Raw genomic sequence first — 27996 nt, 5'->3', positions numbered from 1 at the left:
GGACGAAACAGTTCTTATTTACTATTTAAGACAGGGATGGGTATGTAGGAGATGTGGTACATGTGTTTCAAATACCTCCAAACATCCATCAACTATTCTTTGACTGTATAACTATGGGCAATATCACTCTCCTTATCTGCTACCATTACCATCGATTAAAATTTAAGATGTGACTGCAAAAAAAAAATTTAATCATAAAGTCATTGAATCAAGACAGGTTTCCCAAAAACTATTGAGAAATACTTTATCAGTATTATTTTGAATTCTCTGTGGCCCTTGGAAACTGAGAAACATCTGTACAAGCACAGGCAGCACAAACCTAATGCCTCTCAATCCACCCTGTAAGATCAACAAAAGCTATAATGAAGCCTTTTTTTGTCTCAGCCTTCACCACTCATTAAAGCCAAATCTTAATAATAAGCAGATGTTTCCCATCTTTGCACCAACAACCTACAGCAGGAGGTAATCTTCCAGGACAGCAGAGGACTGCATTACTAAACTGCAATTGTCTCTTAGCTTGCTTAGTGAACATGAACCTTTTCTTATTCCTAACGTGAATATTTTGTAACTTCATAGATAGTTTTCCCCTATAACAATCAGGTTGCATCATATGAGTATAATCACCTGCTTTGACAGCTGTTCTTCACACAGCTTGTACAGTGTAAAGAATTTCCTTGCCAACACAACATTAGCAATGAAACCACAACTAGCCAATTTAACACGAATTATGATTTGACGATCAGGAACCATCATAGCCACTGAACGGAAATTGATCTTCAAGTTTTCAGGAAGTTCTTGCCGTCCAGCATATCCTGGATTCTGGAGAGGAAAAACAGGTGTTGAAGCTGAGTGTACCTTGCACAAGCAGAAGAATCAGCAAAGGAGTATGCCATCTTGATAGGTAAAAAGTATTAGTTGGCTTCAAGTCACATGTCAAAATTAACTGCCATGCAGAATTATCCCCATGGCAATCACCGTATCTCTCTCTCATCACCATATCTCTACAGAATTTTTGCCTCTTTTATATCCATGAGATATGAAAAATATTCCACCTAAGCATTCCAAATCTGAGTTTGTCTTATAGGTCCTATTTTTACTGGCTACTCCTACCTATAGCTCTATGGCAATTTTTCTGTAATTGCAGCAAACAAGCATACTTTGGGAGCCAGAATTTGGCATGTAGAAGCAATCTGAAATTGAGATAACTTGTATTTATGGTGATGCCTGCATTTTTTAGTTTTGTGTGCTTAATGTTACTGAAACAAGACCCTGTAAACTGTCTTTGCAGCAATGCTCAGTGTTCTCAGGCTATTAATGAGTTAGTTCTAACAAATGAATGACATAAGAGTTAGCAAGTACACTTAATAGAATAAGACTCATCACTGGTATATTAGAAACCTACTGAATACTTACCATAGTGAGAAAGATGCCAAATTCTGGGTTCATTTCTACATTGTCTCCATCAGTAAAAATAAACCTCTTTTTACGTTTCTTCTTACACGTCAGCACAATTGCTATTTGCTGTGCAGCTACTGATAGCACTGGTAAATCAATACGATTGAATTCATCAAAGCAACCCCAGGAGCCAGACTGAGCAAGACCTTCAAACAGAAAAGCAACTAAGCATATAACTATTATGTTTTTAACACATTTTTGGTGCAATTCACAAGCCAAAAATTAGGTTAATCTACCTCAAGAGGGAAAGAAAATTTCTTTTTGAGAGATGGGAAAGGAAAAAAGAGAAGAATTTTACTTCTTTTTCAAGTAAGAATATACAAACTCCCAAAATCCTTAAGATTTTCTAGGATACTATGTTCTTTGATTTCTTCTACTTTTCTTATATCTTGAATGTTTTTCTATCCCTCTTTACCCCTAAGAAATACACCTGCAGTAATTCAATGAAGATGCGACAGGTTGTTAATAGCTTATTGCACATACTAAAATGAACAATACAGTTGTGTACACTGATAAAGAAGCTGGAGGTCAGTCTATGCCAGAACTGCATTTTTCCTTGGATTTTTTGGGGAAAACAACACAAAATCATAGGTACAGTCACTTGCAACAATACAGTATTCTAAAACTTCCATTTGATCTCTAATTTCACATTTGCCATGACTGACAGGTATCAGTTTCAGGTTCCTGAAGAAGCGTCACCTGCACCTAAATTTAGTAAGCTCTGCCAATTGTTTTTAACATGTGTAGCACTATCTATGCATTTCCTTCTACTGACAGAATCTTCAATATTTGAATGAGATAGAATACTGAAGTCAAAATTCAGTACCAATCCTACCAGTTCAGCAGTAAATTTCACAGCATTTTCCCTTCAAAGAGGCAGATCCCATTGTGACTTTAAGCAATTTTAAGTGACTTTATCTATCTTTTAAAAAATTGTGTCATGTTTTCAGACATTTCTATTTCTTGAAGACAGTGTTGCAACTGTACTTTATACCCACAATAAGATATTAATTACTAGCACTCATTAAAAGGCTGAAACCATCTGCTGGTTACATGTCAACCTTGTTTCATACGGATGTCCTCTTATCATCTGAAACTTTCATACAGTTCATAAAATCATATACTCTCAGAACACAAAGGACTGACTTATAAAGGGCTCATGAAAATCACAAAGGTATATCGAAAAGTTAAACCATATATATATATAAGATAATTGTCTAGCCACTATTTGGAGACTAATAGGCTTGAGACCCCAATGACTTCTTGGAGAGTTTATTCTAGTGCTTGCCCACACTCTCAAGTGAACACCCAGCTTGAATTTCACCCAATGCAGCTTCAAGCCATTCGCCTATGTCCTATTATCAGACACCAGAAAGATCAGCACCTTCATCACCATTTCCCCCATGAGGAAGTTATAAACAACAATGAGGGTACCCCTCAGCCTCTCTCATTTGGATACATTCCAATATTTTTATATGGCGGTGTATTGTTGACTCCAGAACTGCAAAAAGTACTTGAGATGAGATGATGCCATTCCAAAGCTGAGTACAGTGGAACAATCACTTTCTCTTCCCAGTTAGTTATACTGTGTTTTGTGCACCCCAGAAAACAATTGACTATTTGACCAACAGCTTACCTTTGATCCACATCTTACCTTTGAAGATCCTCCCAAGTCCTCGGAAATCCATCTGGTCTGAACAGTTGAAGACCACTACGTATTTTCCAAGGCACCGTCCCATATCTTTCACAGTTTCAGTTTTTCCAGTTCCTGCAGGTCCCACGGGTGCTCCACCCATGTTCATGCCCAAGGCTTGAGCCAAAGTGATGTAACATCTAAAAGGCAACAATCAATTAGGCTGCAGCAGATGGATTTCTGTATAGCATCAGAGGAACTTACACAAGGTCTGATTTAAGGAGAAAAGGGAAGTGCTGAAATTATATTCCACTAATTACAATCTAGATCAGTAAGGACAAAACCCCTTCACTCAGTCTCTCATGCAGGGAATATTAAGGTTAATTTCATCATACATAAAGTGCAAGAACAGATAATTCTCAATTATCAGCAACCTGAAAGATCACAAGGAGGGAGGAAAGCAAATACAGAGATGCTGCCTGATCTTAATTTGATTAGTTTGGATAGTGAGTTATTTTATCTGGAGTAGTTTTGAAATACACTATACTGTGGAGTACAATAATGAAAGGCATCTAGCCTTTCCTTTCTCATCCATCTTTAAAATTTGACCACACAGTGCATCCCATCTTCATAAATTAAGCATCTATGCATAATGCAGCAAAACACCAGTTAATAAGTATATATATCAAGACTAGCTCTAGAATTTTTTGCATGGAATAGCTAAAAAGACCAAAATAAAACCAAACAAACAATCCCTTAATTTGCCAATGATATGTTATAAAGCATTCATTGTGCTGTTTGAGTTAGACAGGTGCAGGTCTCTGTTAATAGGACTGCAATTCTTTCAACATCCTTTTAGATCAAAGATCTTCAGCTGAATTTTTTTTTTTTTTTTTTTTTTTTAAGATTGTTCTTCCTTAGCTCTTTGCATTAGCTTGTCTGAAAACACCTATTTTTGTCCTGTATCTCTGCATATTTTATCTGTTGGATATATCAGATCTTCAGGTATGTTGGCTTCACATACATAAGAATGAAAGTCACATATGCCACAAGTATGTGGCAGAAAATAAGTCGCAAACTATTCACATTATAGGGCACAAAAATACCGAAGCATTCTGTATAACATTACTGACTTTGACAAGACTGTGAAGGATAAACTGCAGAGATCAATGTTGCATCCAACAGGAATGACAAAATTGCTGCTGTAAAAGCTGAGGTTTGGCAGCAAAGAATAAAGGAATAAAATTAGTCTTTTTCACCTGTCTGTAAGAGGTGTTATGACAAGCCTGTCAGTACAACCCAAGAATTCATTCTGGTATGTGAAGCTCACATCAGTGATCTTAATCACCATTTTATCAGAGTCTTCATTAAAATAAAATCTACATTGTTTCAGCCACTCAAAGTCCGTCGGGCTCTTGATATGCATGCAGCACTAAGAAGAGAGGGAAGACAAGGCTGTGGCATCCATGGTTAACATTTACTTTCACATTTATATTATGTCATCTAAGTAGTAGATTCAAAGGCAGCACTGCAAACATAGTGAAAGGCATAAAGGACAGCTAGTAACAAAAGAATAGTGGAGAATCCATCTGGATTTTTACCACAAAAATTGCTAATGTATTATTGCTCAGTCACATACTTAGGCAGAGGAACTTCAGGCTTTAGGCAAGTGTGTCAAAATTCTAAATACAAATAAAGAGTTCATAAGCCTCAAACAGTTCAAATGCCTCAAAAGAGTCATTTCAGTTTAACCTTAAAATTGCCATTCCTTTTAGTCCTCTCTACCACTTAGTTTTACTTGAGTCAGAAGTACATAATGTGATATTTGATTTTATAAATGCTGTGAGAATTGTGTGAAACCATAGGTATATTGCGAAAAAGGACATTTCATGGCAGTATCATGGTGCTGATACTATCTAAAGAATTCAACAGAACTGAGAAAAATTCACAGTTGCTCTATTGAATATTAAAACAGGATTTTTAAAAAACATTGTTCCATTTGTATCTAAAAATTACACTCTACATAAAATGATTCTGCGATGAAATGATAAATGCCTGCCTATCAATAATGGGCCAAAACACAATAATACTTGGACAGTTCATTTCAGAATCAGGTCCAGGACTTCCTATTGGTAAAAGGGTATGCTACCTTTAACTTTAAGTTAAGTGCTTTCATTTTCCATATTTTAGCCTCCTGCATCAGCATAAGAAGGTGTAAAGTGAATAAATAAATCTCTAAGTAATAATAAGGTATTCTACTGAAACTAGAACAGAGAGGATACCAGCTTCAATCAGTTTCAAACTTTCCTCTACTATAACTCTAGATTCATTTTATTTACTTGTAGAAAATCATAATGCAGTCCAGAAAAAGGACAATTACTTGCAAAAAAAATGGATGAGGAAAAAATACGTTCATAAATGATCATGCAACAGAGGCACTATTAACTTTAGTGGACCAACATGAAACATTACAAAATTCTAGTACTGCTTGGGGAGAGGAAAACCCACTGAATTACTTAAAAGGAATCTAAGACGTGGTTGAAGCAACAGCAGCACTTCTATAATATTCCAGGACACATAATCATTAAAGTCATGAAATTAAATGTTTACCTTATGAGACAGGAATTAATAGGTATCATAATATTTTGTTATCATTTCACATTGTTTTATGTGGAAAACACCTCATAATTCCTTGTTAATTTTTTTAATACTTACGAGTCTATCAAAAATATCCCTCTGATGCACATGAATAGTGATTAATGTCTCATATTTAACTCGCTCAAATGGACTCAGGTCTTTTGTTGTCATATCTATCAATGTGTTCAGAAGATCCAGGAAAAACTGGTTTGTTTTACGCATAACTTTTTTATCCTGCTTGGCAAGAGTCAAAGCTTCTTCTGAGTCTCTTGTCCAAATCATTTGGATCCCCAATAAGCCAACCTTAGGAAACACAGAAGTATATGCTTCATAATTTTTTCTCTTTCACCTAAAATGTACATTCACAGACACAGAAAAGCTAAAGAAATAGTTATCCTACTATATGTATAAAACTACTTTCCATGCATTCATACAGAGGTCATATTTTGTCAACTGCATTGATAAATGCATAGCTAAGCCTGTACTTCAGTCTTGTAGATACTGCCTAGAGTGCATTGCTAATACAACTGCTCAATATAATTTACAGTATATATAAAAATACTATATGTAACAAATATGTATTTATAAATAATAACTAACCAGTGAATACTTAGTGCTTCCATTTGGAATATTTTTCTAGTAATACATGGAGTCTTGATTCTATCTGCAACAACATTCCTGATCCAGATGAAGCTTTTACTAAAAAACTAATTTTCCCTCAACACTACCTTCAGTTTCAAACCTTTAGCAACACACAGCATTATCCTGAATATATGAACAAGCACATAATTTCACTAATTTTCCTCCAGTAGGCAATTATTAAGCTTATATATAAAGAAATAGTGTCAACTTCATTACATTCAATTATTGCATTCAGCATTCTTTTTAAAAAGGAGCTTTAGGGTAAGTCACCTTCTTTTCGTGTCAGCTATGTGAAACTAATACTTAAAAGACTGAGATGATTCAAATAAAATTAAATGCTATTTTTGTATGTAGCACTGACTGCAACTTCAAATGCAGAAAAAGAAAAAAAGTCTAATACATATCTGTGAATAATTCTTCATTCATTTAACAATGACATTACCTGGGCTGGATAAGTAGAAAGAAATTCAGTAATCTGAAAACTCATTTCCTGGATGTCCATAGCTGCCTGGCGAATAATTTGATGCAGAGATAGCTGGGATTCCTTCAAGAGCGAGCTGAGCCAAACTTCCACATTACCTTCAGCCATTACAGGTCTAGTCAGCTCTATAGTCTCACCCTCTCGTGAGCTAATTGACAATATACGATCGTATATCTAATAAAAGCAAAAATATCTGGTGTTTATAGATAGATTATTTATCTTTACAATAATTTGTGTTTTCCTGCAATCACTCCATTACAGTGATTTCAATAACTAATAAATTATTATTAGTTCAACTTGTTCAATGACATTTAAACACTATTAAATCATTACTGTGCAGAAAGTCTTTAAACAAAAACTGTCATGAACAAGGAGACAAACATTAATATATTGACAACTCCTGAATCTCACTGAAGTTTCAATGGTAATCCTGTGCCATGTGTTCTAGAACAACCCTGCTTGAGCAGGGATGTTGGACCAGCTGACTCACTGTGGTCCCTTCCAACCTGACCCATTCTGTGATTCTGTGACAACATCCACTTTCCAATCAAATAAAGGAAATCTCTGTCCATTACTGGTGGGTTAACTGCCTAACAAAATTTACAACCTTGGAATCAAAAATAATGGAAACAGAAAAGTTAAGGAACATGGAAAACCAAAGGAATTTCTACAGCATGGGGAGGTAATAGTTTCTAAGAAAATGCATATATGAGGAAAAAATGTTGCTATATGTTCTTATAAAAGGCATAACAAAAGTTTTCTTCAAACACCGTGTCTGAAGGAATTGTAAGGTCAGCTCAGAAACAGGAGAGACAGTAGGTACACTTTCTCTTACAATCAAAAAATGAATGGAAAAATACAAATACAGACAATGCAAAGATACAAATAAGCTCATAAAGACTTAAAAGTTTATTTGAGAGGAAGCCACAGAAAAAAAAAAAGTTCTGTATGTAAATGGATTTTTCTGAAATTTAAGCACTGATGCAAATTTTTGTTTTGCTATTCTACATGAAGTTATGCCATTACATAAATGAGGATATGAAACAAATCTTAAATGAAGAAAGGTACTCAGCATCAAATAGTTGTGAATGAAGAAAAATAGCAGAATGCTTTATGCAACCAAGTAGTTCCCTAATTAAGCAAGTATCACAATTGTTAAGGTGAAGGAATATAACACTGAGGTGTGGGCAGTACATACCCTTTCATGGAACCTGACAGTTTTAATGTTGTCAAACACATTCAGCAGATGTGTCTGTATATTGTGGGAGTTGGATGCCTGGCCAAGAATTTCTAAGAGAGCAGGATCTGACACGAAGAAGAATCGTGGAAATAGCAGGCGCTTTTTCTCCAGATACCTGCATTTTTAAAAAAATTAATAGAGAAGCCGGGAGGGAGTAGATGGTAAGTGATCTGGGTTAATTTATACATCCTTTCCTCTTTAAAAGTGGTATTTCTCACAATTATAAAATTTTTAGCTGTAGCAATGACAATTTTTATCCCTCATACATTTATGTTAAACATCCGCTTTAAAGCTACTCTTAGTATCAGAAATCATTTCATGGAAAACTTTTATTATTTGCTATAATCTAAACACCAGTAAAAAGAAAAGAAACTAAACTGAAACAAAATATTTTACATTAACTCTTTTACTTGCTATTTACATCTCTCAAGTTGAATGTCTCCCAGATGTGTGTAAAGTGTGAATGGGATACACAAATCTAGACTGCCTTCTGGATTGAAACTGGGCTGAAATCACCTTTGGTTTGAACAAAGACAGACAGGGAGTGAGTGACACTTAGCCACAAAGCCAAGCACTTACCCATGAGTTGGTAGAAACTTCTTTGGAGTTGGTTGGATTATCCTGCTAACCTATTTGCTCAGTTCCACTGAATTCATAGTACAGTAAGAAAATTATCTTTGAAAAGTTCATGGGACAGTGCTTGAGCAATTGCACTTTCCCTAGTTACACAATGCACAACCATTGGCCAAGAATGTGGTCTCATATCAGTCTTACCCTGTGAGTGATTTCTGACAGATTTCAAGCTGTTCCAGTAAATGTGGCAATAACTGTCCCATTATTTCATCTCCAACACAGCACTGAATAACATGGGGTGTTCCGTGAGCTCGGGTCATGATCCTCACCCAGGATTTATCAATGTTAGAGAAACGCTTTGCTTCCTGTTGAAACATGGCAGTGAATGTGGAAAGGAAGAAATGGAGGAAGAAAGAGAGAAGAGGGAAAAGGCCCCTGCTTCCAGAACTAGCACCCAGTAATCTCAACAGCAATCTTCTCACTAGTAATCACTTGTCTTCTAGAAATTTTTCAGCTTAGACACAATTCTTTATGCTTACACAATATAGCTTATTTTATACTTGGCTGTCAAGCCTGCTATGTACTTTCTCTTACATATCTAGAGAAAAAGACAGAAAACTCATTATACTTGAAGCTTCAAATCTGAGATTTTTATTCTAAAACTGAAGTTCATTTTTAACTTGAAAAGTCATGAAGGAAAGTTTAAGATTAGGATTCCTACCACTATGCTAGTGATAGGCACTACTAGACAAGACTACTACCAGGCACAATGTTTAAATACATATTAACTAGCAGCTTTACAATCTAGAAATCAAAAGATCAAACAGATCACACAATTTTGTTATTCTTTCTCACACCATGCCTTTCACTGGACCTGCTTACCTCATTTCCTAGCCAGACCAGTTTTGTTAAATACCAAAAGAAATTAGGTTTATGTTACTGCATCAATTATGACATCACAATTAAGTTTTATTCCTAAAATGTTGATAACCAAACTGAAAAAAAGCACGTTTAGAAACCTTTGGAAGCTGCCTTGCTATATCACCACCAATAAAAACAGCTTCTAAATAAATCCACAAGTTCTGCACAGTCAGCCAGTTCTCAATTATATCTGTTGTGCTGGAGAGATAGTGCATCCATTTCTGAATCTGTGTCTTGAATGGTGTATTGTATCTACAATCAAAAAAGAAAACAAATAAGAAGAGGCATTTCTTTATTTCAAGAAGAAAACAAGACACTTGAAAAGCAGAATATAAGTCACAGAATGAGGACTAGTTCTTGTGCTTAAAATTTTTCAAGTGAAAGCATGAAAACTTAATTCAGATGGTGGTCAGCTCTAAATCCAATCAGCTCTAACTTGCTGCCGTGTACACAAGGTGTACACAGCACAGCTCTGATCCAACAGAAGGAGGATGGGAGCAAGGCTTCAATTTCACTTTAAAGTAAAGGGATTACTCAACATCTTGAAAGCTGTAAATTCACAGAGTTCCTGAACTGCCTAAACTCCTGATACTGAGCATCTGTCTGATGATCAGGTTCAATGTTCCTTATTTTATGGGTGCTTTTGGCAGAAACCAGACAAACTGAAGCTCACTTTAACTGAGATTTCAGCACCTTTGGCATGAGGCAATGACCTATCACAGGGGCAGAGTAGCAGTGGCTGTAATACCCATAGTATGCCTGTCAAAGTCAGACAGTGTTCTCTCTTATGTCCCCACTTCCTTTCACCAATGAAAACTTTTCAGCTGTTTATTCAGGAAATCTGAGCTGCATCTACATGTTTTAAAAATAACTTATTGGAGAGATACACTAGATAAAATAAGAACTAGTCCATGAACAGTTCAAGGACAAGCAAGCTCCTAGATTTTATCTAGATGTTTATTTGTCTTCTTTTCTACAATAGATTTGTTCACTAAAACAAAACGTTTTGCTAATATTTTTATCTCTCCCTCATTCCCTCCCTCCCTTTCTTGTTACCTGTTACTCAGGAGAGAACCAAGGATCATCAAGCTGTCCTCCAGGGTAGCAATTGTTTCTGACACACTGTCACCTCTCAAAAGAAGTTCCCCACGAGTTTTAAAGTTGGCAAAGACAAATATCTTGTCATCCCATTCAGTTATCACTTGTTTCAACTTCAGCTCAATGTCTCTCTCCTTCACAGCACTTATGCAGATATCCTTTTAAATAAACAGGATGTCGAAACAAGCTATTAATACTTCAATTCTCTGGTACAAAAACCTAGCTCCTATTTCCTTTAACACTAGGTAACATCAGGCTCAGGAGCAACTACTTAGTGGAAAGGTCTACAGATATACAAATACTATAGCTAATAATCTGTATACCACACCACAATTTAATCAATTCTGAGGGGAATAAAATAATAACACAGTGATTATTTTTCATATGTTTAATGTCTCAAACCAAGTTATAAATTAACTCCTGGGCCAAATGGAATTATTAAAAAAAAAAAAGAAATTGACACCACAATATATTTGTTTCATTATTTTATACAAAAACCTGAAGTGATAGTCCATTTTCTGTTCTTTCTACAGAAATGTTTTGATTTCCTTCTTGCTCCTGTTACTCATATACTATTCAAGCACCCATGTTTCTTCCTTCACAATACCTCTATTTCCTCTTTATATCTTAATAGTGGAACTTCCATTATATTCCTCAATTTGAATGTTTCACTCTCCACATCCAATCTGTGTTCCGTGAGATCCATAATCTGCTTCCAGTGCCGAGGCATCATTGCTTTACTGGACATGTGCTCAAGCAATGAGCAACATTCACTGAAGTCCTCTATGGTCTTCTCAAGGTCAAGAAAAGGCTGCCATTCCTTTACAGCACGAGGGAGCTTACGGCACCTACATGGAGGTAAAGCAAGCCTTTGCAAAATGTTTCAAATGTTCTTTCTTTAAAACCACTTTATATGGTTTTGACTGCAGAAGACATACCTTCCAAATTCAGACTACCTCTAATTTGGAGCTTGTGTATGTGCTTCACCATGTGAAAAAATCTGTTTCCTTTTTATTTCAATGACTGATAGCTGGGTAGGCATATACAGCCTCCCCTTTGAGAGTGTACCTTCATAATTTTAATAACTCTGTGAAAGCAATCATCAAAACCACTTGAAATGCTCTAAATCTTGATTTCATCATTTGGTGAGAGTGATGGTATGAACTGCCCTTAGCTCTACAAAAATATTATTCCTCAGGGTTTCATTCTTTGAACTTTTTTTCTTCCTGGTTTGATGAAAAGTTCAGCTCCTATGCATGCAATATTACACATTTTGTAGGAAAACGATTCAGCAATTCACTAACTTGTCATTGATATCTAGCATAAATCTGTCTCTCATGAACAACAGTACTACAGCTGGAAGGTGAAACTTTGAAACATTCCTTCATGGGCAAAATAAATAACAATTTTAACATATACTCCAAGCTTATTAAAATATAAAACCAATAATCTGTATAAGGAACAGTAGTGCTCAACATTTAGAATCTAAGTTTTTTTTAATGACACTGGTAATTGATATTTTTTCAATTTAAATTCACATTTTTCATGCCTCAATAAATAAACACATGCTCATATATGATTACTGGTGCTAACCAATTATGACCATATTCAAAAAATACTTTAGGCAGCTTTAACACAGTAGCAGTTTCTCACCTGTTCTGAAATTCCGTAAGTTCACTGTTAATTTTTTCAATGTCTAGTTCTGACCAAAGAATATCATAGTAGCCACTGATTGTGTCAATGACACTGTTATATAAATTATAGAGTTTCTGCAACAGATTCAGTTGCTTCTTTATTTCAAGCAGCTGAGGACACTGAGTAATTGGCAAACCAAAAAGATCTTCTCCACCTGTACAAGTAATATATTTCTGAAAGAGATTATCACATCGATTCTAAGAAAGAAAAAAGAAAAATAAAGTTAAATAAAATAACTAAATAAGAAAAATAAATTTAAAAGTTAATAAAAATAACTAAATATTTAAGATCCGAAACAATTATTAGAGCTGAATTAGACTAAAATCTAGGAAATAATAGAAAGATACAGAGAGATAGTAACAGCTTACACTGTCAACAGTTTTGTCAACAATTTTCTTAAGAAAAGTAACTTTCAGCTAGCCAGGAGGCACATTTTTAGAAGCTGACAGGAAAGCCATTTAGTTCCTATGGCACAGTGACAGAACAATAAATGCTGATTGCACTTGAAAGAGGGGAAGCATGACACACAAAGCAAAAAAAGGTGGATACAGCAAATTCTACCTCACCAAGTATGCTGTGTAAATCTTTTTTTGACTGTTGAAGGAAGAATTACTACCATTAAAGCAGCAAAGAAAAACATAATTTAATTGTCAATTACAATATAACTCAGGGAACATAGCTGGAAGCCAAATGAACAGCAGTATGGGAAGTTGTTATTGCAGGAATAGATATTAATGATACAAAACCAAAAAAAAATAGACAATAAAGAACACAAAAATAGCCTATAGCCAAATACACTAAACTTGTGGGAAGGTTCTCATTAGGATATTTTATCTAGTATTCATTACTCATTATCTATGCAGCCTTTGTTAACTCCTAAAAAATTTAAACAGTATTCCTTGTAAATGCATAGAAAAATTCCAACTTAGTTTTCATTAAGGCAAATCAGACTTTGCTAAGTCAGTAACCCTATCTATCAATGAAAGTTCATTTAACTACTGAGACTCCTTCTCAGAGCCTTGAGGTGTTAGCTCACTTGTAGTAAGCATTATGTTGTATCTTAGAATTAACAGTACCTGGAATATAGTAAGCCTGTCACTGGCTTCCTGAGGTGTTAAACCAACCACCATTGGCCCATTCTAAAAGGAAAAAACAAACAAACAAAAACAAACAAGAACAAACAAAAACAATAATTTAGAGGATGAGAATAACCACAATTTATGTCTACTTATGTCACAACTTTTGCAGCCTCCAGATCCCCTGACCAGATCAGATAGCAACTGAACCAAGAGATGATGGTTAACCTACTAGAACAAACACTTTAGTAAAATGGATTTTTAAAAACTCAAAGGAGGCAATTAATTGTATTTTAATGTAGACTATTTTCTTTACACTGTAAAAACTAGGAAATCATAGCCCGTTTTTTTGAGTTGACTTTTACTCCAAAGTCAGCATTACTTAAAAGATGATACAAGATTAGCTCAGCTTTTTTAATTTATATTCTAATGAAATAGAATATGGGAGCTTAAGTCACTTGTACATACACCCAGCATCAGAAAACTCTTATTTCTAACATAATTTATCATTAAACCTAGTCTTCACATTTTCTTATGCTAAGTAGGTTTTTCAAAAACCTTAAATATCTCAATTCTTAATTTTTACATACTGATTACCAGCATTACTTAGGTCAGTCACATACAAAATATTAACCAAACCCACCCTGCACTGAAACTCAAACACCATCTTAACAAGAATAAACCTATTCAACAGTAGACACCCATCCCATTAAATAGTCAAATCCAAAAACCTTTCCATGTTCCCACTGCACCTTAAAAAAATTTTTAATACAATGAAATAGAAACACTTGCCTGATCATAATCCAAATAGAACTGTGCACAGTCTTCAGTAAAAATCTTCACAGCAGTAATAAGCTCTCCTCTGAAGTTTGGCTGCAAAGCAACGAGCTCATTCTGCACTTCATTTGCACGGATTAGCAGTTTTTCCCAAGTGTAGTGCAATGTGTCCACCTTCTCTGTCTCTTCCTTGGCAACAAGTAGATCATATTTGTTCAACATAGCATAGGATTCCTGCCAGAAATTTGTATCAAGATACAGAAAATAGTAACTTCAGATAACTTTGTAAACATGTATGTATGCTAACATTTTAAGAAATTCTGTTCTTCTTGCACAACCATTATCAATATCTGGCAAACCAAAAAAAAAAAAAAAACTAGCAATCGCATTCCTTTTCGTACATGGACTTCTTTGACAAAGTATGGAAATATTTCTTGCATTAAATACCTGTATTCTCATCTTCCTCTTACCTACATCATTCAATTTCTGCACTAAATCACCTCTCACCTTAGCAAGTTTACACTTGCCCAAATCAGAATTTCACAGAAAAAGGTTTACAGAAACAAAACAGGCCTGTCACTCAACATTCAACACATATTAAATGATACATTTTCAAAGTTCATTGTTAAGCTTTAACCCAGAAAATAACTTCTCTCTTGAAACAGCACCCACACATGCAACATTCCCACTAGCTACCTCAATGGGGCCAATTTGAGAGTCAATAGAGCTCTGTAGTTCTCTGATCTCTTTTAAAGCTGACATGGCTATTCTGATATCATCCAGGTCCATGATGGTGCGATTTAACTTCTTGCCTGTTTCCTCTACAAAAGTCAAAATTGCTTCCATCTGTGCTCTGTACTTCTTATTGCAATGACACCCCAGCAAAGTCATCCAGGCTTTGGTTTCTGATCTCAGTGCTAGCTTCAGATCAGCTAAAAATATTGAACAATTAATACATATTAGACATTGCAGATATTTTTTAAGATGCACTTTTAATCTTTTTTATTACATGTTTTCTCTTTGGTGCCACTTCTGGGTTTTCAGTCTGATCCTTCACATACAAAGATGATGAAATCACATGGGCACATTGAAGTGGTTCATAAAATTGCTTTCAATTCACAATTGCTTTCCTCCTTCTAAGAACTGTATCATCCTTTCTACTGGAAAGATAATCTAAAAACACTGAGCAATTAATAGATATTAGATATTTTTAGGATCATCTTGAAAAAAATAATGTGAGGAGGAAATTAGTAGTTTAATTATGAAAGCTGAAGAAAGAAAGTTTGATCATAGCATCAGTGGAAGTGTTAGATAGAAGGGGTTCCAACTGTCTCACTGCATGCAGCCAAGCAAGGAGAAAAGTAATAAACTTATCACCTTACTCCTGTGAAATATGTACCCCTGGGAATCAGTGACAGAAGGAAGGGCAAATATCTATCATCCACCCCATAAGTGAGCAGAATTATCCAGGTGAGTTAATAAACTCCAGCTGAGTTTATATAACACAGATATTCCTGTGTTCGTGTTTCGTTTGCATGCATTTACTGCCAAAACAGCAAACAGCCTTTCTCACTCCCTTTCTCCTTTCCATTTTAATCTAGTTCACCCATCCAAAACTGTCACATCTCTCCTTCCTACTGGAGTCAGGAAGTACGTGTCTCTGGAGAGAAGCCGAACTCTACCAGTGTACAGTGCAATAGCTCCCACGCAGATATATTTAGGCTCTAAATTGATTTTCAGGTCCAGATCTTGGAAATGCAGAATTTCAGATTCAAATTCAGAGAGTAATGGGTTTCCCACCATTAATTTATCAATGATTTCCTTCTTGTCCCTCTGCCATACATGGTGGTAACAACTAAAACTTTCCAAAGCTGTAAGAACTTCCTGAAAGACATTTACAAGTTCAAAGAAAGATTCTCAGTGCCACATATATAGCATACACATAATTTCTTAGCAGCTGCTCATTAGAGTACACTACAAAATGCATGGTGGAGCAGGTTGAATCACTTCACTAAACAAAAGGTTGCCAGCAAATTTATGCTACAGCAAGTTCCATTACTGATCACACACCGTGCCAGAAACTCTATGTTAATCACATCAAATTTGTCAGATTAGTTTAAACATTTGCCAATTAAGTGAATCTTCAGTCAATAAAATCGTTGGAATCAGTGGGAAGTAAAGTTTAAAACTAGGATACAGTACACTTGTCCTTCCCTGTCATTTCTTGGGCTAGAAACTGAAGCCCAAGCTCCAGGGCCCAAAATAACAAGAAAAATTCATTCTGAAATAATGAAACTATGAGACTTTCTTTTTTAACAATAATTTCTACACTCAATTCAGGTTTCTTTGATTTGAATATAATTTAATGAGTGTGCAAGAGAACTATTTTTTTTGCTGTCAGGAGTTCAGAAAAATGTGAGAAAGTTAAACCATCACTGCATCTAATTTAACCAGTAAATGAGAGATGACTGCTACAAGAGATAATCCACATCATGACTTATGATAAATATAACGCACGCAGGCATTTAAAGCTGGCTAAATTATAAAAGTTTACAATATCACAAAATACCAAATATCAAAATACCATGATAACTAGCCACCATTATCAACTACTCAGCATCAGCCTGGTCGTTATGCTTTAGTACCACTGAAGTTACAAGGCCTTGAGTCAAATATTTTCACATGGCAAGACTCTTAAAAGACTGGACCTGTCCCAGAAGAAACTGATAGAGAGCTACCTAAAGAAATACAGTTTACTAAAGAGTACACAGAACAATAACAAGTCAAAGAAGTTATGCATATCCTTTAAGAAAAATCCTAATCTACACTACCAAATCCTATGCAGCATTTTAAAAAGGCCAATCTGTTTTTGCCAGTTTTCTTCTAAAAAAAAGCCAGTTTTCTTCTAAGAACCTTCATAATCTCTCCATAATGTGGCAGAAATTGTGCTGGCTGCATTAGCTACACACAACACAGCTATGCTTAGAGTTTTTAATGATGTTTTAATTTATGCAATATTCAAAACCTCAAATCTTGGAACAGAGTACACTTAATCCATGCTACACTATTAAAGCATATTTGCAAATGTTCAGCCACATGTTTTCCATCCACTATCCTAAACTTTTATTATCACATTTAATCACAGCTTTAAATGCCTACCCTAATTACCCAAAGATATTAAAAGTAATACATTAATATCCCTCGGATAGTGATATTAAATTAACATCTCAATTTGCCTTACCCCTTTTGTAGAATTGACAGCACTGCTGAGTAAAGATGCTAATTTGATAATTTCTTTGTTCTCTGAAACATTCTTGAAGTAGTTCTGGCTTTGCACTGGATCAGATGAACTGAGTGATGCTACATCTGATACACCATCTATAAACGGAGATTCAAATATAAAAGCTTAGGACAGACATACTGGTTAGGAGTAGAAAACTCCTATAGACAAAACCAAATTATATTTTTTCAGTAAGCATACATTTCAAAGTTTGGTTTTCTTAAGGGTAACTAGAAGTCAAGGAAGCCAACATAAATTCATGAACATCTCTATTTTAGTAAAATTGCTCCATCTAGGTACCATGTCAAATTTGGAATGAGTTCCACTCCAATATTTCAAACAGAATCTTTTCTCTTCTCTCCCCCTCCCCAAGGTTTATTCTGTATGATGTATCTAAGTGATTTATTTATACATCAGTATTTACTTATATATCAGCACTAAGTGTGCTTATTTTCTGAAATACCCCGCAATTGAAAATTTGAAATACAAATTAACTCTGAGAAGATTACTATAACCAGTCCACAGAAATGAATAAAGATTTTTAAAGTCCATCAGTTAGCAAATATCCACAAGTTTGACTTTATCACCATTTTTTATTTCATCTCTTGCAAGCAAAATTCTTAGTTTTGAAAGACTAATTTAATTTCTTAACCAGTTCAAGTACTACTGTCCTAATTTTTAGGTGCATAAGAGAGCTAACCTAAAAAGACCCAAACCTATTTTTTGAGTATCTCAGGTACAATGTAGAACAATTAACTTGGCTTGATTTCAGAGAAGAAAAATCCAATCAGAGGATGTCTGGATACAAAACAAAATAATGAAAATCCTTTTAGAAATTCTAGTCTATTCAATCTCTTACACAATCCTCTCTACACCAATACTGCAATTTACATGGACATTTCTATTCAATAAAATATTGTGAAAGTTAAATTTACCCTTCTTAAAGGGTATGCACATGTTCTAAAATGCCAAATTATGAACCACACTGATAAATCATAAAAGATTATTCTGTAGCAAGTGACTGTAATTGTAACTAATATATATGCTTAAGCCAAAGCAGTAAAACTCTTCAAGAAGCACCAAAAGAATCCCCTTACTCAAGTACCAGTGGCAAACCTGGTTTCTAATGAGATTCTCAGAGGCAATTTAACATCTATGAAGTTGCTTAAAATCTATCAAGTCTACTGTTTTTGATGTATTTAGTAATTACTATCTTCTCTTCCAATATGTTCTGTATAAATCACATTTACCTAACATTCAAATTTAGTGATGTCATTACCATGGCTGTTTTTCTTTCCAGTCTCTTTCATTCCATCATCAGAATCGCTGTCTCTGCTCCCACACCACAACAGAACAACTTTTCTCTCTGGCACTTTGCTCTGAAGAGAGAATAATGCTTATTTTTTATTTGCAGCAGTTTTGCACCATTAATTCTAAGTAAGGCTTTTAAAGATACCAACCTTGGATATTCTCTCCTTACTCCACTGTCGAACTCCTTTCATTACTTTCATAATACTATCTACAACTTTATTAAGTGTCTGCTGTACCTCATCCAAAGAGGGTGTCATGATGATATTAGGGATAGATAGGTTAATATTAGTCCTAATTATAGGACAAGCACTTTTTTTCTTCTTAGACATACTGTGATTTTCTAAATAAAAGACAAAAACAGAAGACAAAAAACAAAAAGGCTGCTCATATTTTTTTCAAGACATCAAATTAGGCATTGTCTTGATATAAACCAATAAATATGTCTCTTAATGTAGAGTACTGAGTGCAATTTCTGAAGGGAAAAAGAATTCCAGAGTATTTCATAAGATGTACTGCTAAATTCTACAGCAGCACAAATGAAAAATAAGTGCAAAGCTATTTTTCTTCATAAAGCTCCTCTTCAACTTGTTCTGTGCAGCTAAACTCTGTTTAGCAGACAATTTTGTTTTCTGGCTGGTACTCCCAGTTGGTATGTTAAAATGGGTACAGAACCTCCTTAGAGTTTCATAGTATTGCACACCTTAGAAACTAAAGAGCCCAAAGACAACTGCCCTTATTTTCATTTCTTAAAGGCATGCAACAATAAAACACTTCAAAATAGTTCCATCACCATGTATGGAAATATCTGAAGGCAATTAGCAAGAGAAAAAAGACAGCTCTATTTTTTTTTTCATACAGTTTTCTGAAAAAGGCACAGTCAAATGGATCTTGTCAAGTTATCAAGGTCTTAAGCTAATAACTTTAACTTCAGTGATAACTTATCCAGTTATCAAGGTCTTACCAGAAACTTATCTATCAAGTCTAGCTCCAAATATAACACTGACTTCAGAACAGTAAAGTGAGTCCTAGGAGAAACATCATTGTAATGATACTTTCCTACTGTCACAAGAAAAAAATACCTTTGAAAACACACAATTTAACTTAACAAAAGACCTTAACCAAAATCCCTTTTTTTTCCCCTCTATCACACTTGCAGCTCTCATCTATACAGTTATGGGACATTACATTTACATGTTTCTTTATATAGCCTAAAAGAGCAATGTGCTACAATGCAGCCACCTAAGAAGTTGATGGTGGAAGATGCATGAATGCGCTTGCGGATGGTCTCCAGAGTGTTTCGAGTGACTTTCAAAAGGGCATCAATGTTACGGTTACTGAAGTAAGAAAGCAGTTCATTGGCTTCTTCCTCTAACTTTTCTATATCCATTCTTTTCCTCTTTGCTGTAGGAGACAGGCCAGCCCACATCTCGCTGGAATTTTGTGAGGAAGTCAAGCTTTTTGATCTTCTTTCCTCTTCTGTCGCTAAAACATCATAAATCTAGTTAATTAAATTTACGTAAGGGACCTGAAAATAGCATAAAGTAACACCTCCACAGATATCTGAAATAATTTTAAGGAAGTACAGAATTATCAATTTGTAATCTGCACCTCAGTGTAGCAGTCCTTTTATTCCTATCTGCCTTCTCATTCAGTACAAACTGGCATGACTATCATCAAATTTTAGATATTATTTCTTTTTCTCTAGGAAGTCCAGCAATAAACCAAGACTACTAAGTAGTTCTGTGGCACAAACCAAAGTCCAAGTTAGATAAATAATTTTGACCTATTTTGTAGATGATAAATGATTGTTAGATTATCCAGGCAAATTCAAAGAAAATACTATAGACATTAGATACTATTCAGTATTTCAGTCACCTAAACTACAATGCCCCCGAACACAAATTAGCAGCATGAAAAAGAAACAAACACCAAGAAATACAATACAATCTTCTTACCTGTATTTTTGTCCCTTTTTTCACCTCTGGGTACAATTGACTTCTCATCTTCTTTACTGACCTGTTCCTCTGTGTCAAGTAACATATCAATCAGATCAATAGCAGCAGCTTCCACCAGCGAGCTTTTTAAGTGTAAAGTCTGAGAACCTTTTATACAGAGCTCCTGTTATCAAATCAAAACAATATGCTCTTATTGTCACAATTCTCATGTCAATTTCAGAGTCATAGCAGCTTTTATTAATGCAAAACATCAAAGCTTAAAATTCGCGAAAAATTGGATCTATATACAATACTGGTTTTAAATTAGTTTGTTCCAAAATAATAGGTATCGACAAGACATCATAAAATGTCTTTTGACATTGTTTTGGCTCCTTTCTCAAATTACATGATTCATTAGTTAATATCACAAATCAATTTTTATAATGCCTAGTTTCACTAAAAGGCTCTCAAAAGCAACAGCTTCTTAATTTTCTTAACTTTCCAATGTAGACATGGCAGATTCAACACTTCTGTTGATCACTGCCAGTTTACATTAATTGGCTGTGCCATAATGAGTACTAGCCAATCATATTTCCCATTTACAGCTAAATAGAAGATAGAATCTATAGAAGATGTATTTATTATTAAAATAAACATGAAAATTATCAACTGTAGAGGGAAGAAATCAAAGGATGAGATTAAATAAAATTAGAAAATTTATTACAGTATTGTGCATCTTTTTTTTTCCATTGTAATAAAATCAATCAAGTACACTTCAGCTAACTATAATTTTCATCTATAACGGTCTTATAATTTTTACTTCTTTGTTGTCTTATATTTCATTCAGCCTAAACAAATATGACTAGCCTTGTTTAATTAAAAATCAATAATTGGAAATACTCAGCCATTTCAAAATTTTAAGACATAATCTTTGGTTTTCCTAATGTTCTGTTCAGATGAGAGAAAAGGCAGATGTGATTTGCAATATCACAGCAACCACTAAGCAAAGTACTCTGAGATTTTTCCACTGGGTAATTATTTTTGTTGAAGCAATTTCTGTAGTAACTTAAGGACACCTGTTAGGTGTTATTTCTAGCCCTCTCTAATTAAAAGTTGCAATAAGATTAGAAACTGTTACTTTGTCATTGTACCCATAACTGGGGATCTTATGCCACTTACTCTCCTAACTCAACTCAATTGGCCGTTGTAATTGCTATGTACCAGTTCAAGTTTTCAAGTTACCATATTGTGCAGAGAATTTTTTGTTTTCACTCTCACATATTTTTACCTTAGTGAATATACATTTTAGTACCTACCCAATCAGGAAGGCAGCAGCAGGATCAACAAAAACAACTATAGATTGTGAGGCTTACAATACCCATTCCATATAATATTATTTTAAATTTTACTCTGTATTTAACAACAAGGTGAGTTGTTACAACGGCCAAAAAAGAAAAGGCCAAAGAGTAAAATACACTAAGACAATCAAAATTTTCATTTGTAATATTTATTGCTACAACAGAAATGGAATGGGGATTATCTACTTGACTTTTTACAGTCTTTATCAGACCAAAGTTTATTTCAGGAGAAAACACATTAGACATTATAACCCAAAAGGCAATACCTTACTATCGCCTCACAAAATTATTCTGACATTCAAGTCAATCTTCACCTTAATCAGCCTTCTATCCAACAACTCACATGTTCATAGTCAATTACCCTCAACATAGAAATATTTTGATGGGCCAAAGAAAGGGTGTTCCCAGAACACCTTCACCCTGGTACTTCTACATGCATTTTCCACATTCCATTACCAACTCAGGAGAGGTTGAGATACTCATTACACAATGCTTTCCATAGAATTTTTCTCCTCAGGCAACTGCTGGAGAATTCCCTTATTTAAACAAGAATTATGACCAAAAAAAAAAATTAAAAAAAAAAAAAAGAAAGAAAGGTACTATCACAGAGTTAAAATTTTTGAGGGATATGAAAGCAAAAAAGAAATATCATACATGATCTGGCTTGACATTTATAATGAACAGAAAAGAACACCTCAGCTCAGATCTCTTTGCACTTTGTTTCTTTCTAAGGTCTCAGACAAGCAAGTGGGGATTTCCATGTGTATCCTCATGCATGCTTCATTCATTCTGTATTCAGAATTTTTTATCTCATAAAAAAGAAAAACACCAAAACTCAAAGTCATCAATCTCTTCTTCTTGAGAATTTTATCTACTAACCTTGGTCTTTTGAAGAAATTCCTCACAGCTCTGTGGTTCATCTTCTGGCAACATACAGAGTGGCACTCTACTCATTTCTTGAAGAACAGCATCAATACGAAATTCAACCAAGTCATTCACTCGATCAAGCAATAACTCCAGCCCAGCTTTTGAAGAAAACAAAAGATTCAAGACAAGCTCAAAAGTTTGAATCAATAGCCTTATCAGAATCCCATTTACATTTTTACCTCTACAAACTATCATATTAAATTGTATGTTAATTCTGTGCCTTAAACAATTTATTTCAAACATCTTAACTTTCACAAGAATCATAATTAGCTTTTTGCATAACAGATACTTTCCTAGCATATGTTATCTACACACTAAAAAATAACTATAATATTATATAAATATAAGCGATTGTGCAAACAATATAGCTTTTTATGTAAAATATATTAGCTATTATAAATATATAAGATTCACTTAAAGGATACATAATTCAAACATTAAGACATTAACATTGAATTGAGGGCTAACAATATTTTATCTTCTATAGCTTGAACTATTGTAACTTGGAGAAGATACTAGCGACAGAAACTTTCATCAAATAAAATCTCTATGCTTCAAAAAATGTTAGAGGCCTAACAACAGTTAACAGAAAACTGAAAAAAAGCTGAAATAGCAGCAAGATGCCTGATCCAGTCTCAAATTATCTGATTATTCAAAATTAAATTAAGCATAATGTCAGACTAGCATCCAAAATCTACTTTAATATGCCATTTCAACTGAAGAAAATTTCCACTATAACTACTTATGCAATTTCAAGAAACAAAATACGTTTGCTGTATTAATTAAGCTGAAGAAAAAGGAATTTGGTATCTTCAAGAAAAAAACACATGTCAGTGAAATCTTGTGATAATCTCTGTAAAACACTACAAGCTCATCTGTTTTATAAAGGTGTTGTCCAATATATGTGTGCATTAATTTTAAAGAGATTGATGTTAAAAAAATAATATAAAATGCTATTGAGCAATGATAATGCCAACTGAGCCAGTGTTTTATTCCCCGAGAAGCTGCTTTGACATCATAGAAACAAAAAAGCAGGATTAGGAAAAGTCTGAAACCTAGAAGCTCTTTTAGGAAGTAGACATCATTCTTTTGCACTGTACTTTATGTTTGGTGTAATCCCAGCTGCCTAACATATACATTAGTAAAAATTTGATGAGCATACAAGACAAAAAAAAGGTGTTATAAAAAAAGTTTTATGAAATACAGGACAGGTCAAAATTCTGATATCTTTTATACATAAATCAATGAAGCATAAGTCACATAAAGAACTGTAATCCCATATAGATATTTGCATAGAACAAACAACCAGAAGTTAATGGAAGGATGCAAATAACCTACCTAGCTTAGAAAAAACTGTATCAATATATTTCTCAATATTCAAGGATGTCCAGTTCAGTAACATGAGACCTGGCTGGATAGCATCATCTACATTTAATAATCGAGGAGCCATCAGTTGTTCAAAAGGGTATTGTATTTTCAGTTTAATTCTTTTGTATTCTGCCAACATCATCTGAAATAGAGAATGAGAACATTAGTTAATATAAACTGATTTGAACCTCTTCATGTACACATATTTATGATTACTTAAACTAAGAAAATTCATCTGTATGGACATTGCTGAAATTCTTAAGTTATAATTAATTGCTTGGAAAAGGTTTTCATTATTTTTGGCAGAAGTTCCTTATTTGTTGCTCTTTATATGTATTTGTTGTTATATGTGAAGTACTACTTCACACAGAAATCAATCTTTGTTTGCACTGGTGCTGTGATGGAGTTAATTTTATTCTCAATGTTTCACATGATGCCATGTTTTAGATTTGTGACCACAACTGTGTTACTAACACACAGATATTCTGGGTAGTGTTGAACTGTGCTTGGACAGCCCCGAGTCCTTTTCTGCTCCTCACACTACTCTGCTGGTGAACAGGGACACACAAGACACTGGGAAGGAACTCAGCCAGGATCCCAACTGATTAATGGGATCTCATACCTATGACATCATCCTTAACAATGAAAGCTGTGAAAAGAAGGGACAGAGACACTAAGAGCTGTGGTGTTTGTCTTCCTAAGTAGCTGTGATACTGCCTATTTTACCAGAATAATTACTTCTTTTTTCCTTGAGCAGGCAGTTTTTGACTTCCCCAATAAACTGCCTTTATCTCAGCTCACATGTTTTATATTTTAACCTTCAGATTCTCTCCCCCATTCCAAGGAGGGAAGTAAGGGACCAACTATGTGATGTTGATTGCCTACCGGGCTTAAACCATATAACAGAAAAATCTTGCAGATTTAGTCTGTAAATGAGAGTTACAGAAGACAAAAAGTCCAAGGAGAGAAATACATCTAAGTGAATTTCCCAGCAATTCTAATAAGATCAGCTTTACCAGAACTTTATTATAGTATTTTCTTTCTAATGCCTCTTTAACCCACTGATCTAGTTTCGCATGTTTGGCAATAACCTTATGACTTTATGACTTAAAGTCATAAAGACTTTATGATTTATGTTTGTTTGTTTTCATTTCAGCATCAAGTACTCTTTTAAAGCTATAGGTTTCTGGACACCTAATTTTGAATCTCCATCTTGAGTCATTGAGAATCCTCTCTGTTCACAGTGAGATAAAATGATGTAAAGGACTTAAAAGACAACAGAAAGGGAAGATTCAGCTTCTGTTTTTAAACTGCTCCACAGACATCTGAGTAAAACATCAGTGCTGGGAAAAAAAAAAGCTGCTATTTACTGCATGCTTTACACTTTTTAAAAGCAGACCACTTGTTCCTCCCTCCCAGATATACTCTCGAAACAAATGCTGCCCAATGTCGACTTCATTATTGGATGAGAGATAAATTGCTTATCATTTAGAAAACAAGCAACAGCACAAGCATTTTGTAAGCCTCCTTTCCTCCCCATTCTCATCTCTGTCCCAGATTTTGCAGTTTCCCCAAACCCATGCATCTGCAAAGTAGCTTCACAGAAAACATAAAGCCAAGAAAAATTTTTAAAGTGCCTCAATACTGTCATACGAATAAGAAAATAGATTTGCAAATGTTTTCTTAGTGCATAATGATTGGTCTTCACTTATCCTCTTCCATATGCATAGAGCCCGGACATCTTAATGTACAGTACACATACATAAAGTAACTAAAGCAAACCCACATGCAAATTGTGGACAATCTTCTTGTACCAGTTTCTCTGCTGTTGAATAACACTTGCAAATGGTGGAACTTCAAGGCACATGTGAGCCATGCAATCTGTTTCTCTGATTAAAGTTAATATTTGAGGGTCAAAATTCACAAATAATTCTCCTGTTTCTGGAGCTTTTATCAAGAGAGTTGCTTGAAGTCCTCTTTTAGTTAATTCAACCTGCAGGAAATAAAGTCATCATTCCTGACCAGAGAAGCCACTAGAACAAAATACTTTGATTTGCATATAAATATCACTTTGGCAGATTCTAAAATCAGGTACTGCTGATAAATATTGATATGGTATATGAATCCAAAACAAAAATTTATTAACACAACGTGTATGGACTCAAATGCTTAATAATCAAACTGCTGTTTATCTGACAGATGCCTTTCTGTTGGGATTTGGATATTATAAGCGGCATTTCACAGTCCAAAATCAAACCCCAGCCATAGATTTTCTTGCTTCAACCATCTTAAATCTTAACCCTCATCTCCTTAGAATTTATTGCATATATTTCAATAAGGCTGCACACAACCTCCTTAATGAATTAAAATAGTCTTGGATAACTTCTTCACATATCTTTTGAGTAAACTTATCCCCATTTCTCCTTTCACTTTTTTCCAATAGCTAACAGATATACCAGACTTAATGGTACTGATACTTACATCCAATATCCAGCCAATCTTTAAAAATACTAAAATTAATGTCTATTACAGACTTTTTTTTAATTCTTAAGAGGAAAGCCTAATCACACAATTTGTTTAACTGCCTTATTAAAATATTAGAAGACCATTTGCTCTCTATGTGACTAGAAAGGAAAGTATTGCTTAAACCACCACACACTGAAATTTTGGCTGACACCAAGAAGCAATCCCACCTTAGGTGGGCAAATTTTTCCTTCATTAAAACTTTGCCACTATTCTTATTTTCCAGTTGTCCTTTTGTTGACATAAGTTTATTGTTCTTTATTCACTCCTCAGATTTCATGTATAACATTACACTGAGATTGAGCGTATTTCGTATTTCTAGGCCACAGTTTCAGAACCCATTGATATCTTTCAGTGCACTTTTATCTTTTTTTAGGGAACATGGAAAATTTGCATCACCTTTCAATGTCTAAAATATAGTGGAGTATACTGCTTGATTCAATGATATCACATTCTATCAAGACATTTTACACAGACTTTTCCAAGAAATAATCTAATCAATTTTTTGATTTTTTGTCTATAAAGATGTCATGCACTATCCACTAGCATCAGTCTTAAAAAAAAAAAAAAAAAAAAAAAAAAAGCTTGACTGCCTAAAAGAGAAGCTGGTGTGTTTTTTTCCATAAAGTTCACAGCAAATCTTACTGTATTAATTTCGAAGCTTCACACTCATTATTCCCACTCCAAGTCTTCCTCTCCTGTTTATATTTTCTTCTCATGCAGTTTTCATTGTTATGGTAACAGAAAATAGCAAATGAAATAAGGAGTATATTGAAGGTTACTAATTGTAGTAACCTTTTCACTTTCAGGTAATTTATTATTTCACTATGTCAAAGTTGAACATTACTTGCTATAGCAAAAAAATAGAATTAAATATTTTGCTATTAAAAAAAAAATATACATATATATACACATGGATTTATAATATGTTAACCATCCAGTAACAAGTGAAAAAAGAGTGACAAAAATGTTCGGAAATCTCAGAAAGTGACACTAAGCTTAACATTTACATTGTACAGAAGAATAAAAAGTAGTAAGAGGTGCAGCCCTATTCGTGCTCCATTTGT

General features: G+C 34.4%; 1 protein-coding gene across 1 annotated transcript in view; it reads right to left on the bottom strand.

The window, feature by feature from the left end:
- DNAH5 (dynein axonemal heavy chain 5) overlaps positions 1–27996 on the bottom strand; it is a 114291-nt gene that overhangs the window by 60617 nt on the left and 25678 nt on the right. The window contains exons 15-38 of the mRNA XM_079300281.1: positions 26193–26399; positions 24377–24548; positions 22991–23136; positions 20775–20937; positions 20059–20301; positions 18969–19159; positions 18788–18887; positions 17470–17606; positions 15911–16112; positions 14925–15160; positions 14244–14462; positions 13452–13514; positions 12334–12572; positions 11288–11528; positions 10639–10838; positions 9681–9834; positions 8863–9026; positions 8047–8203; positions 6810–7022; positions 5804–6028; positions 4348–4520; positions 3110–3288; positions 1414–1601; positions 625–819 (exon numbers count right to left, since the gene is read on the bottom strand). Of these exons, the coding sequence (XP_079156407.1) occupies positions 625–819; positions 1414–1601; positions 3110–3288; positions 4348–4520; positions 5804–6028; positions 6810–7022; positions 8047–8203; positions 8863–9026; positions 9681–9834; positions 10639–10838; positions 11288–11528; positions 12334–12572; positions 13452–13514; positions 14244–14462; positions 14925–15160; positions 15911–16112; positions 17470–17606; positions 18788–18887; positions 18969–19159; positions 20059–20301; positions 20775–20937; positions 22991–23136; positions 24377–24548; positions 26193–26399 (4407 nt within the window). The remainder of the gene's footprint in view (positions 1–624; positions 820–1413; positions 1602–3109; positions 3289–4347; positions 4521–5803; positions 6029–6809; positions 7023–8046; positions 8204–8862; positions 9027–9680; positions 9835–10638; positions 10839–11287; positions 11529–12333; positions 12573–13451; positions 13515–14243; positions 14463–14924; positions 15161–15910; positions 16113–17469; positions 17607–18787; positions 18888–18968; positions 19160–20058; positions 20302–20774; positions 20938–22990; positions 23137–24376; positions 24549–26192; positions 26400–27996) is intronic.

Source organism: Erithacus rubecula (assembly GCF_903797595.1).
Source record: "Erithacus rubecula genome assembly, chromosome: 3".
NCBI lineage: Eukaryota > Metazoa > Chordata > Aves > Passeriformes > Muscicapidae > Erithacus > Erithacus rubecula.
The sequence above is the reverse complement of the archived record's forward strand: the minus strand, read 5'-3'. Positions and strand labels throughout refer to the sequence as shown.